The sequence below is a fragment of the Lutra lutra genome, chromosome 16 (assembly GCF_902655055.1).
Source record: "Lutra lutra chromosome 16, mLutLut1.2, whole genome shotgun sequence".
NCBI lineage: Eukaryota > Metazoa > Chordata > Mammalia > Carnivora > Mustelidae > Lutra > Lutra lutra.
Window position 1 is genome coordinate 49,984,350 of NC_062293.1, and position 13,079 is coordinate 49,997,428.

At 55.1% G+C, this 13,079-nt stretch overlaps 1 protein-coding gene and 1 long non-coding RNA gene across 2 annotated transcripts in view; one reads left to right on the forward strand and one right to left on the reverse strand.

The window, feature by feature from the left end:
• Nucleotides 1–317: 317 nt before the first annotated feature.
• Nucleotides 318–4,695, reverse strand: LOC125086926 (uncharacterized). The gene is made up of 3 exons (XR_007123304.1): nucleotides 4,225–4,695; nucleotides 3,887–4,042; nucleotides 318–951 (listed from the first exon to the last, which is right to left on the reverse strand). It is a non-coding gene; the product is annotated as an uncharacterized LOC125086926 (long non-coding RNA).
• The window catches only part of SLC5A10 (solute carrier family 5 member 10), a 57,439-nt gene continuing 47,235 nt past the window's right edge, over nucleotides 2,876–13,079 (forward strand). Inside the window, 6 exon segments of the mRNA XM_047706592.1 lie at nucleotides 2,876–3,196; nucleotides 8,079–8,121; nucleotides 8,124–8,149; nucleotides 8,354–8,458; nucleotides 8,832–8,894; nucleotides 9,379–9,483. Coding sequence (XP_047562548.1) covers nucleotides 3,083–3,196; nucleotides 8,079–8,121; nucleotides 8,124–8,149; nucleotides 8,354–8,458; nucleotides 8,832–8,894; nucleotides 9,379–9,483 — 456 coding nt within the window. The 5' untranslated portion in view covers nucleotides 2,876–3,082.

The following is a 13,079-nucleotide window of genomic DNA, read 5'->3' on the forward strand; positions in this document are numbered from 1 at the left end:
CACACACACACACACACACACACCATCTGTTAGAACTAAGAAATGAATTTAGGAAAACAGCAGGATACAAAGTCAACATGGAATCATCAGTTGCATTTCGAAGCACTAACAATGGACAACCTGAAGGGGAAATGGAAAACATGATCCCATTTACAATAGCATCAAAAAGAATAAAATACTTAGGAATTAACTTAACCAAGGAGATGAAAGACTTTATCACTGATCCAAGTCCACTTTCAAATAAAAGTGCACTGTCACAAATAGTGTTGATTACCTTTTAATAAAATAATCACACTTCTTTCCTGTCCTCCTATCATTGCTTAATTATTCATTTCATTTATACACAAGCATACACATACCAAATACGTTGTTGCTATTATTATTTTGAACACATTGTTACCAGATCAGTTAAAAACTAAGTTTTTGTTTTACTTTCATTTATTTCTTTTTTGATCCTCTGGCTGTTCATCTGTATCCTTTACAACAATCTGTATCACATACTGATACTGATCAGTTTCCCTGAGCTCTGGGAGCCATCTGGCAAATTATGAAATCTGAGAAGGGGATCATGGCAACTTCCAGCACCTGTAGATGGTCAGTCCAAAGTACAAGGAGGCCTAAGATTGCACCGCTCTGTAAAGGGGGGCAGTTTGGTCAGACTAAGTGTTTAAACTGTGGGATCTGTGCTAACTCAGGTCGTTAGTGACAGAATTGAGTCAGATGGGAGGACACCCAGTTGGCCTCTAGAGAGATGGAGAGTTCATTGGTGTGGGGGGGAGAAACCCCACACATTTGGCATCAGCAGTGGTGTTGGGAAACACGACATGGGGGGCTCCCTCTTGGGATAGATGCAGCTTGTGGGGTGTGGTTTGGCTGGCTTCCTGGCTGGGCAGGTCCTGTCATTCCTGTCCTGGGTGAGCTGGGCCATCAGAGTTTGATCCGAGTGTGGTCCTGTTGGATAGCAGAGGGTGGGAATATGGAAAGTGATTGGGCTTAAGTGTGGATTTCTCACACCCTTCACTGCCACCCTCTCCCTGTCCCACCTGCCCACTCCTCGTGACTTCTTTTCCCCAGAATTTGTATCAGAAGTCGGGGTGGGGGCGTTTATCCCTAATGGTTTGTTTTCTTCTGAGATGTGAGGGGACCAAATACTGTTTTTCAACCACTTTATCCCTAGGAGACTGGATTAATAAATTCAGATCGTCTCCAGCTGGGTCCTTCCGACTTGTATTAAATGATTTTTTAAAGATTTATTATTTATTAGATGGAGAGAGACCACAAGTAGGCAAAGAGGCAGGCAGAGGGAGAGGGGAGAAGCAGGCTCTCTGCTGAGCAGGGAGCCCGACGCGGGGCTCGATCCCAGGATCCTGGATCTTGACCTGAGCCGAAGGCAGCTGCTCAACCGACAGAGCCACCCAGGCGCCCCTCAAATGATCTTTTGTTTCACGACATGCTTCTAGCAATGGCTTGGAAAGTGAGCACCTTCAGAGAGGCTAGTTGGCCGGAGATGAGTGTAGTCTGGGAGGGGGCGGTCTGAGCCTGCCTGAATTGACTAGAAACTGACTTAATTGTTCTTCTCTGTCTCGTTTTGCATGTAATCTTTAAACAGCCTACCTCGGGTTACCGGGTAACAGGCACAGTTGGCTTTTGCGGGTCAGTGTGTTCCCAGTGGTGGCTGCTCATTCATTAACACCTTCTGGAAAAGCGGCGTGACCCGGTTAAACTCCAAACGCTGTGCAAAGCCACAGGCCACGTCGGAGACCTCCACCAGGCTGTGCAGAATGGTTTCCTTAGTGAGGAAGCATCTAAGACCCTCTGGCTTCCAGTGGAACCAGGGCCATCACTGTCACCAATGGGGAGCATCCGGGGTCAGAACTGGCTCTGAATTCCAGTTCTGCCCCTCCCATGGCCAGACAACAGACGGCTCAGCCTCCCGGCCTCCATTCCTTGGCTGTGATACGCTACCACCCACCCTGAGGGAGCCCCAAATGGGACAGCGGGCAGAAAGCCTAAGCATCGTCCTCGGCTCCTGGCAGGCACCTGCTAGACTTGTCCCTCTGCGGACGTCCTGAGGAGACCACGGGGACCTGAACAGAGGGTCAAATGAGGGGGTTGGGGTAGTTTCAGCTGGGCTAGAAAAAGGAAGCAGAGGGGCGCCTGGGTGGCTCAGTGGGTTAAAGCCTCTGCCTTTGGCTCGGGTCATGATCCCAGGATCCTGGGATTGAGCCCCGCATCGGGCTCTCTGCTGGGCAGGGAGGCTGCTTCCTCCTCTCTCTCTGCCTGCCTCTCTGCCTTCTTGTGATCTCTCTCTGTCAAATAAATAAATAAAATCTTAAAAAAAAAAAAAAAAAAAGAAAAGAAAAAGGAAGCAGAACATTTGGCAACATGCCTTTATGGTCCGACACTGGGATGTTCTGGGGCTGGACTGTCATGGTGGGAAGTAAGCCACATGATTCAAGAGTCACCATTCCAAGTCCCCCTCGGTCCTCTCATGGCCCAGTGGCCACAGGATATGGTTGCCCGCCACCATGGTGTCCCCAGAGGTGAGGCATCTGTCCCCAACACTTCGTGTTTTTTATACAAGTGAAATATGGGGCAAGCCACACATCAGGTAACAGTGCTTTCTGGGACTGATCTGGTTGCCTGTGGATGCACTGATCTCCCTTTATTTATGATTATTTATTTATTTATTTATTTAAGCAGACTCTGCCCCCAAGGTGGGGATCAAGCTCGCGACCCTGAGATCAGGAGTTGCATGCTTCAGCGACTGAACCCAGCCAGGCACCCCCTAAACTCCCTTTACTTTTCCCAAACCTCCTCTGAGTTCGGGGAGGCTGTCCTCCTCCAAGCCCCTTCCAGCTCTGCCCCTGCACTCATGGTCGGGGTTGGCTTCCCACTTGCAGGGGGCGGGGGTCACCCACACTGCACTTGGAAAGCCGTTTCCTGGCACGTGGTCATCTTGTGGGCTGGAGACGCCACCATCGCGCTTGGTTTAATGATCAATTAATTGCCTGCCAGGAAGCCCTTTCTGACCTGGCTCGGCCCTCAGTTCCTCCTGCTCAGAGCCGGTGCTTGCTGCAGGATGGTGGCGGACAACTCCACCGGCGACCCCCACGCTCCCGGGCCGCAGCTGAGCGTGACTGACATCATCATCATCACCCTGTATTTCGCCCTGAACGTGGCCGTGGGCATATGGGTGAGAGGCCCGGGGTGGGTGGCCAGCTAGGATGGCACTGGGGTGTGGGAGCTGGGCTGAGTTGAGGCACACCTGGAGTCCGCTGGGGTCCTCCTCCCAGCCCTGCGGTGGATTTGTCCAAGACCTTGACCAAGCCACTTTGCCTTTGAGCAGCGGCTGCTCAAGCTACAAGGGGAGGAAGAGGAAGGCCTCTCTAATGCGCAGGCCTAGGGAAAAGCTCCCTGGGCTTTCGTGCGGCCGACAAACTGGGGGCCCAGCGCAGCATGTCCTCTTCCTGGCCTCCATCCCTCCTCCGTGTCAGACGGGCTCGAGGGGCGAACGTCTGTCCAGCTGTTCCCCGCACCTGCTGGGTCAGGCTCCGGAGAAGGGGAGGGGCACACAGAGCCTGAGGATCTTTATTTTGAAAATCTCATGTCCGCCCTCCTCGCCTAGTTCCTAAGCCAGTTTCTCTCACTTTCAATGAGAAAGAGACATGATTTAGGCCCTCACAGACATGATTTAGGCCCTCACAGACTGCAGCGGCAGTGAGGCCCCTCCTAGGCGGCTCCTCTGCTCATCACCCGGCCCCCACAGCCGCAGGGTGAAGGCCAGCCCCATTTATGAATGAACCCCCCTGCTTTGGGATCTGGGACTTACCCAGTGACCCCCATGTCCCTGCACATAGGGGAGGCATTCCTCCCGTCTACTCACAATGCAGACCTTGGAGGCCTTCCTGGTGGGGGAGGTGAGCACCAAAGCCAGCTTTGGCTTTGCAGAGGTCAGACTTCGCAGAGGTCAGACCTCCTCCTTGTCCCCAGAGGTCCCGGCCAGCATCCCTGAGCCGTGATACACAGTGGCCTCCATCTGCTGGGGGAGAACGAGAATCCCTTCTTATCTTCCTTGGCCCTGGTTTAAGCCCAGGGCCAGAGGCAGAAGACTGGTCACATTCCCAGCTCTGGCCTCCTAGGAAGTCGCTCAGCATTCTGGGCCTTGGGGGTCTCGATCTAAAAGACAGACACACCACCTACTTCATCCCAAGCCCCGAGTACCTGAGTCAGAGGCGTTCTCCCACCTGAGGTGCCCACAGGGGCATGGAGCCTGCCGCCGCTCTTGGTTGGATAGTAGGAAGGGTGTGAGTGGTCCTGGTGTTGCAGGGGTGCTGGGGGTGCTGGGGTTGCTGATGCTGGTCGGGGGGTGCTAGGGGTGCTGGGTGGGGCAGCAGGCAGTAATTGCAATTGATTCTTCGGTGGTGGAATTGTAGACCACAAGCCGCTCAGGGCTGGCCCCCCCTGCGTCCTCGGAGTCAGTCCCTTGCCCGCTCTGGGCACGCCTCCTCAAACACACCATGCGGTGCAGGCCGCCCACTGCTCCTGGCAGTTCCAAGGAGCACAGGAGGCCCGTGGGTGTAGAACTGTGCTGTCAGCCATCCTGTTTCTGGGAGAGTTGCTGGCTGGGAGTTCAGGGGAGGGGGCGCCCGCAATGGAGGCTTTCGGGATGAGCCAGGGGCTGGAGGTCAGCAGGATCTGAAGAGGGAAGAGGAGTGGGGTGGGGAATTTAGCTGGAAGCTGCATCTAAGGGACCATTTGGGGCCCCTGATGCCCTTTGCCATCTGGTGACTGGGGCCCATCTGCCTCACTGTCTGGAAACTCACCTCCTCCCAGCTTCGCCTTCGCTTTCAGGCCGGTGCCGCGGGCCGTGGGGCTGTGGGAGTTCTGGCCTGGCCCTCAAGCAGGCCATGCGGGCCCAGCCCGGTGCTGCTGGCCGGACAGCCATGAGCGTCGGCAGCAAAGAACAGAGCCAGACAAGGAGTGAGTGTGCTGGAGCTGGATCGCACAGCAATCAGATGCACACGCTCATCACCCAAATGCAGACAGGACAAGCTGGGCTGGACAGGTGCAACTGCAGAGGTGCTCTGACGGTGGGGTTAGGGGAGCCCGGGGAGGGCCTTTAAAGAAATGTTCCTGGACAAAGGACCTTGTGCTGAGCCTTTGCACCTATTAGGGTATCTGTTAACCAGTGACAGAAAACCTAGATCAGAAGAGCTTGAACAATGAAGGAAATGTAAGGATATCCATCCTGGAAAATCCAACAATAGATAAGGCTTCAGGCATGGTTGAATCCAGGGGTTCACAGTATCAACAAGGCTATGGTGCATTTCAGGTTGACTTTCTCAGCTTCCACCCATGTGTGGCATTGTCCTGAGCCCAGTGTCCCACATGGAGGAGAGGTGCCAGCCTCTCTGCTTAGCCTGGGTTCAAATCACTTACTAGCCACTTTTAGCTGTGGAAGTCTTGGTTTCCTCATTGGTAATATGGGGATGATCATAGTTCCTACTTCATGGGACTAAACACTTCATACAGGTTAAGCACTGGGAACCAACTCGACGGCCGTGGGGCCCTTGGTGAATATTAACTAGTACACATCTGCCAGTGTCCCCAGAGCTCCGGCTCCCTCCTCCACCTCCTGGGAGGCCAGGAGCAATCCCAGCTTAAGTCCACAGCTGCCCTGAATCAGGTGTGACAGCTAAAGAATGTGACAGGGTCTGTGGCTTAGGTGAGTCAGGAGTAGGAGTCTCCTGGAGTAGGAGACTGGGTTGGGACCACTCAAGCCAATTGCTTAGAAAAATGAGACCCCTTAAGGAACGAGAAGGCCAAGAAGGAGGCAACTGACAATGCCCACCATGTCCTTGAAAGATGAGAAAACATGTTAGGAAAAATCACAGGGCAAGAACAGAGCTGCTCTGGAAGTTGCAACAGTGCACAGCCTACACAGCTGGATGTGGCCATCCTGGCCAAAGCCATGAGAAACCTTTAGATAGTACTGCATTCAATGGGGCTGGGTCACAGCTCACAGAAAGTAATGGGAGCTCAGGCAGGAGAGGCAAGCAGGACCCATATCAAAAACTTTGGGTGACAGATCCAGACAATTCAGACAAATCATCTTGAATATGACGGTGTGTATGTTTGTGTGTGTGTGTATGAGGGTAAAGTCAGGTAGAAGGAGGCCTATGTATTGATTGAGATCATGTGATCCAGCCTTCCTCTAGGATATGTATGTTGTGAAAAAGGAATGCAAAGTAACAGATCTAAATACACCGTCTGGGTCCTTCTTTTCACACTTCTCCTTTTCTCGAGTTCACATCTTTTCATTTTCTCCTGTCCAGACAGCACTAAGTGAGGCCTTGAAAAATCCATAAAACCACTGACCCTCATCAGATACTTACTAGGTACCAGGTACCATTGTCAGAATGTTACTGCTATTAACTCATTAAACCCCACAGAAGCCCGTGAGGGAAGAACTTTTATTAGGGCCCACAATGTGGTGAGGGAAAACAAGGCCCATTGGTGAAGTAACTAGCCCAAGGTCACACGGCCAGGAAGCAGAGGAGCCAGGATTCGCTCCCAAGCATTCTGATTTCAGATTTTTTTTTTTTTTTTAAGATTTTATTTATTTATCTGACAGAGAGACACAGCGAGAGAGGGAACACAAGCAGGGGGAGTGGGAGAGGGAGAAGCAGGCTTCCTGCCTAGCAGGGAGCCTGATGCAGGGCTTGATCCAGGACCCTGCAATCATGGCCTGAGCGAAGGCAGACGTTAATGACTGAGCCACCAGCTGCCCTGATTTCAGATATTTAAAATTATATTACAGAGCACAAAATTCCATGCTCCCCCCAAACAAAAGGTATGCAGCAATCCTTGACTGATAATTCTTGGAAATGTATCAGAGATGAAAATACTAGAAGTAAGAGGGGCGCTTGGGTGGCTCAGTTGGTTGAGCGCCTGACTCTTGATTTTGGCTCGGGTCATGATCTCGGATCGTGGGATCGAACCCGAGTTCAGGCTGCATGCTCAGCAGGGAGTCTGCTTAGGATTCTCTCTCTCCCTCTGCCTCTGCCCCTCTCCCCACACCATCCTCTCAAATAAAAAATAAAATCTTGGGGCGCCTGGGTGGCTCAGGGGGTAAGCCTCTGCCTTCGGCTCAGGTCATGATCTCAGGGTCCTGGGATTGAGCCCCGCATCGGGCTCTCTGCTCAGAGGGGAGCCTGCTTCCCCCCCTCTCTCTGCCTGCCTCTCTGCTACTGGTGATCCCTCTTTGTCAAATAAATAAATAAAATCTTAAAACAATCTTTAAAATATTAGAAGAAATCAAGGGCCAAAGGGTTCTCAGAATCCTCGGCTCAAAGTCTTCACCAAGATGCAAAAATCTCCACTTAGGGGCGCCCGGCTGGCTCAGTCAGTAGAACATGCTACTCTCGATCTCAGGGTCGTGAGTTTCAAGCCCCATGTTGAATATGGAGGCGACGTAAACCATGTTAAAATATAATTCGCTGGCATTTTGTACAATCACAGTGCTGTGTAACCATTACCTTTATGTGGTTCCAAGACTTTTTCATCACCCCAAAAGAAACCCCATACCTATTAGTATCATTCCCCAGCCCTGGAAACCCCTGCTGTGCCCTCTGCCTTTAAGGATTCACCTGTTTCTGGACATTTCCTACCCGTGGAATCCTACCAAGTGTGGCCTTTTGTGTCTGACTCCTTTCACTTAGCAGAAGTTCCCGAGGGCCTTCCATGTCATAGCAGGTGTCAGAAGCTCATTCCACCTGTGGCTAGGGAATATTTCATCGTGCGGCTAGACCCCATTTTGTGGGGGCATCTGGGCTCTATCCCCCTTTGGGCTGTTGGTTGCTCTGAACATCCAGAGACCAGTTTTTTGTGAACCCAGTTTCCAGTTCTCTCGGATGTCCGAGTGCAATGCCGGGTCATCGCGTTAAGGAGGTGAATGTTGAACGTGAATGTGGAAGTCTTTGGGAGGGCCCACAGGCTGTTTCTGCCACGAGGGCCCCATTTTACATTCCCTCCAGTGTGTGCCAGGTTCCAATGTCCGCCCTCTGTTCGTACAGTCCTCATGCCGGGCCAGCAGGAACACGGTGAGAGGCTACTTCCTGGCGGGCGGGACATGACCTGGTGGCCGGTGAGTGCACCTCCGACGTCCCCAGCCCCTCCTTCCAGGGTGTGGGGGATGAGGGATGCCCCAGGCAGGCAGTGAGGGGACAGGTTGAGGCTGGCAGGAAGCCCCCAAGCTGGGAGTGTCGGGATGCGGTGCTGGGAATTGTGCAAAGTGTGGGGGCTTTGGAGGCTGGTAGGAAGCTGATTCCTTTTCCTCTCTGTCCTCCAGATTGGAGCCTCTCTCTTCGCCAGCAGCGAGGGCTCAGGCCTCTTTATCGGACTGGCGGGCGCCGGGGCGGCCGGGGGCCTGGCTGTGGCGGGCTTCGAGTGGAATGTGAGCTGCTGATGGGCAGGGGTGGGGGGGTGGGGAGAGGGATTGGCACCCTAAAACGTGGTGGATAGGCCTCCACTGGAGTTTGCCCTTGGCCCAAGGGGCAACTCCCAGCAACTCCGGGCGGCCAAGGTCTGGACGGGTGGAGTTCCAGGGAAAGGTTGGTCTTCAGAATGCCAACTGGATAGGCCCGCAGGAGGGGAGCTGTTAGTCTTGGCCTGGGGCCATCAGTGTACAGGCACACAGAGGGGAATGAGGCTATATCAGGTTCTCCTGGCAAGCCAGGCCTCCAGACCGCTAGTCCTGGCTATGTCTCTAGAGCGGGAATTGGGGTTAGAGTTGCACCTGCTGTCCTCACCCGCCTCTGACCCCTCAGGCCACATATGTGCTGCTGGCTCTGGCGTGGGTGTTCGTGCCCATCTACATCCCTCGGAGGTGAGTCCACTCGCCACTCTCAGGGCTGGGCTGTAGTCCAAGTGATGTGCCTACATGCAGGACATGTCCCTGAGGACCTCAGCCTGGGGGCTTTGTCTGCCGGTTTCTACTCCCCAGCTTGCTGTATCTGGGCAAGGAAGCTCTGTCTACTTGAGTGCATGGGTGACACTGCTGGGCAGCACAGCTGGGCGACACTGCTGGGCGACACCGTCGACTGCCCACTCCCGCAGCCCCAGCTGGGCGGGGTCACTGCCTCCATGGCTCCCAGCTGGCTGACTCTCTCTCCGTCCGTCACGGCCCCTACCTTCCCCACCCGGCTGTGCCAAAGTTCATTCAGAGCATCGCCACAACCCCTCCAAGCTTGTCTCTCTGGTCCCTAGTCCCAGTACCAGGTGCTGGGGCGGTAATGAGTGGGCCTGGCTTATCCGTGAGCAGCTCTGGGTGGAATCTTGGAGGAGTGCCTAGCCACTGCCCCGTGTCTCCGCCAGATTGTCACCATGCCGGAATACATTCAGAAGCGCTATGGAGGCCAGCGGATTCGTATGTACCTGTCTGTCCTGTCCCTGACTGCTCTCCGTCTTACCAAGATATCGGTGAGCTGCGTCCCCTGCTCCCAGCGTCCAGCCAGCACAGCCTGGAATCATCCCTGCTCCGGGGGCCCCTCAAACAGACCTGACATCCTCTCATCTGTCTCTTGTTCAACAGCTGGGGAAACTGAGGCCCAGGAGGACAAGGACTTGCCCACAGAGTAAGCCTGGAATAGCTGGACTAGGGCTTCAGAATGTTGGTTTGGGGGAGCTGGCACTGTTGGGGGCAAAGAGGCCTCCTGATTCCTGCTTTGCTCCGGGCAGAGATATGAGGGGCGGTCACTGGTCGGGGCGGGCGTCCAGCAAGGAGATGAGCCAGGACTGACCACTAGGGGCGCAGAGAGCCCGTGCGGTCTCTGGTTCAGAGCTGCAGGGACCCTCCTGCGGCCGGTCAGCTACCCAGGTTGTGGAGTTGCCCTTGTGGGCACTCCTGGCCGCTTTCCCTTGGGGGCCTGGACTTGGTCCCCCTGGTAGGGTAAGAGCAGAACGCACCCTCGAATGTCCGTCCAGGCTCACTAGGGTCCCCTTCTCTGAGCCCCTGATTTCACAGAAAGGGAACTGAGGCCTAAGGCGAGGAACTAACTTGTCCCAAGCTTCTGGTGACTTCATGGTAATGCCATGTCTTCTGGCTCTCACTCCTGAGTCCAGGGGCACTCTGCCCTTGACCCCCGAGGCCATCCAGCCTCCCTTCAGCCCGTTTCTGGAAGAACTGGGGAAGTGGGGACCAGGGCCCAAGTCCTACATTGGTCTGCTTCTGCTGAAGTCACCCAGACAAGACACGAGCCTCCGTTGCTTGTTCGTAAAGAGGGCTGGCTGTGCCCTGCCTCTCATGGCGTCTGTGAGGGGGGTGAGGCTGGCCGGTGGGGTAGCGGGGAAGTGGTCAGGGAGGCCCCCCAACTCTTGCTTCCGTCCCAGCCGCCACCCTGGAAGCCAGAGACCACAGAAATCCGGCAGACCTGGCTGGGCCTCCAGGCTCTGGGTACGGCGGGAGGCAGGTGAATACACAGGGAATCACACACACACCCAAGCAGGGGCCGTTAGGTTGGGTTCTAATGGGGAAAGGGACATGATGGGGGTAGGGAACAGAGGCAAGGAGAGAGATGGGTGGGCGGTGGAGGATGTGTCCGGGAGACAGTCAGGGTCCGGAGGCCTGCGTTCTAGGTGTCTCTCAGTCAGATGCTTTGGGACCAGAGAGAGACAGTGTGAAGACCTGGGGAGCGGTGGGGACTGGCCAAACCAGAGACGTGGCATGCTCCTGGATTCACACAGAGCAGAGCTGGTGCCGCGTTTGGCTCTTGGGCTGCTAGCTTCCCAGTCCCGACCTCAAGGGCTGCAGTTGGAGATTGCCAGGGGCCGAAGGACCCAAGGACCCTGGGGCTCAAAGCAGGGGACCGACAGAGGTCAGCTTTGCACTGCTGGCTCTGACGCCTACCAGTGGGTGGACTGGAGGGGGAGGAGCAAGAAGGGGAGTGCCTAGTGGGGCCCCGTGTGGGCCAACCTGTGCACACAGGGTGGTCTCTTACCGCACCCCCCACCCCCACCCATCCAGCTTCTTGCTGTTACAGATTGGCAGTGAGGTCACATATTGCTCAGGGCAAGCTTCAAGGGGGTGGCCCGGGTGGGACTCCAGAAGGGCTGAGTGTTAGGACGGGGACGTCCTAACAGAGATCTCACCCTGCAAGCCCAGTTTACAGATGAGACGATTGAGACCTAGAGAGTGACCTTGACTTGCTCAAGGTCGTGGTGAATCAGGCGGAGAGCGGGGTTAGAACCCAGCCTCTCCCTCCCAAACCCGGAGCCCCCAGCATCTGCTTTACAGTGCTGAAGTGGCCAGGACTGGACGCGTGATGGGGGTCAACTGACCCTCCTATAAAATGGAAGCAGCCCACCAACGTCAAGGCCAGGGCCCTAGCGCCAAGACCAGGTGGCCCAGATGAAGCCGAGAGGGGAAGCAGGAGGAATGCTAACTGCCTTGGCTTGGTTTGGGCAGGACGGGCCACCCTGGCTGATGACTTTGGGCTGAAACTGTTTGATGTGCATGTGCCCAGGTGGCTTCTGGAGGCCCTTACTGCCACCGGGCCGAGCTCTGGAATGCCCCAGTTGTCTGCACGTTTCAGCACCTACCCCGGCTGCAGTCTGTCTGGACAGAGACCACAGGGCTCACTGGCTCCCCATCCCTCAGACCACCACCCTGACTCTCAGATGGGTCAGGGGCCACAGAAACCCCATCACTGTGTGGCTCTGGACTAGTCATTCAACCTCTGGCCAATAGAGAAACATGGCACAATACCCTGCGCCAACTAGAGTGAAGGCCGAAAGTGGCCTCCAAGATCCCCCCAAGATAGGGCCCCCTGCTGCCTCACCCACCTGTCCTGTCCCTCTCTCCTGTCACACTACATCATACCAACACCCTGGCCTCCTTGCACATCCATGAACACACCAGGTGCGATCCTGCCCCAGGGCCTTTGCACTTGCTGTGTTCTCTGCCTGGAAACTTCTTCCCCTGGATATCTACATGGCTCGCGTCTTCATCTCTGTCGACCCTTTACATTTCACCTTCTCAGTGAGTCCTGCCTGCCCCTACCTGCTTTCCCTCTTTTTCATACTTGGACTGTCTTCTGGTATGCTGAATAATTTACTTAGAATGTCTACTCTCTGTCTCCCCTGTTTCTTCTCTCTGCTCATTCCTGATTCTCTGGCGCTTCTAGGTGCCTGGCCTACCTCATGGGACTGAAGGAAGGGAGTGCCAGGGGCCAGCTAATTCTTTCCATGAAGGTCCAGAAAGTGAATCCTTTGGGCTTTGCAGGACACATACCTGTCCCTCAACTTTGCTGCTGGAGTGAGAAACACAGTGAGAAACACAGACTGGATGTGGTCTGGGGACTCTGCTGTGCCCCCCGCCGGTGCGCATATGTAAACGTAGCTATTTGAGCCCCATACTGTGTGCCAGGCCCTGCACGAGCCCTGGGCGATGAACACATTCCTTACCACAGGGGGCTTCATGTTCTCCACAGATCAGTACACAGGCCAATATACTCTTAACAGTGAAGTGTGGTAAAAGACGCAAAGGCGGGGCCGAATTCTAGAACGATGAGAGCAGGAGCAGAGGTCAGGCTCCCTTTGGAGAGAGTGGTCTGCATTGAAAATGCCAGGTCTGCAGCAGCAGAAGGAAGGGGTGAGGCTGGAGTGCAGGGAGCTGCTGAGCCTGGGGAGGGGTGAGTGAGGAAGGGGACTGGACGGGGCTGCCTGACGGGTGGCACAGGGCCTCTGGGGCTGGCTGGCTGGACTTTTGGTACTATGTGCTGTGGAAATGCAGAGAACTTGATTTGTCTCTGGGCAAGCCGAGTGCGGGAGGGGCCCGTGAGGGGCTTCCAGAGGGAGGGGGCAGAGGGTGGGGACAGCGCACGCAGGAGTAATTTGGAGAGAGAACTGGCCAGTGGGTCCGGTGCAGGGAATGTGGCAAAGGTGAGAACTTTCTGGAGCCCTGAAGGGACAATGATAGCCTAGAGGGAGATGGGCAAGGTTTGGGGGCAGGGCAAGCTCCCTTGGAGGTCCTGCCCACCCTTCCCCTAATCTCCCTGAGGGCTCCGCTCTGCGGAGGG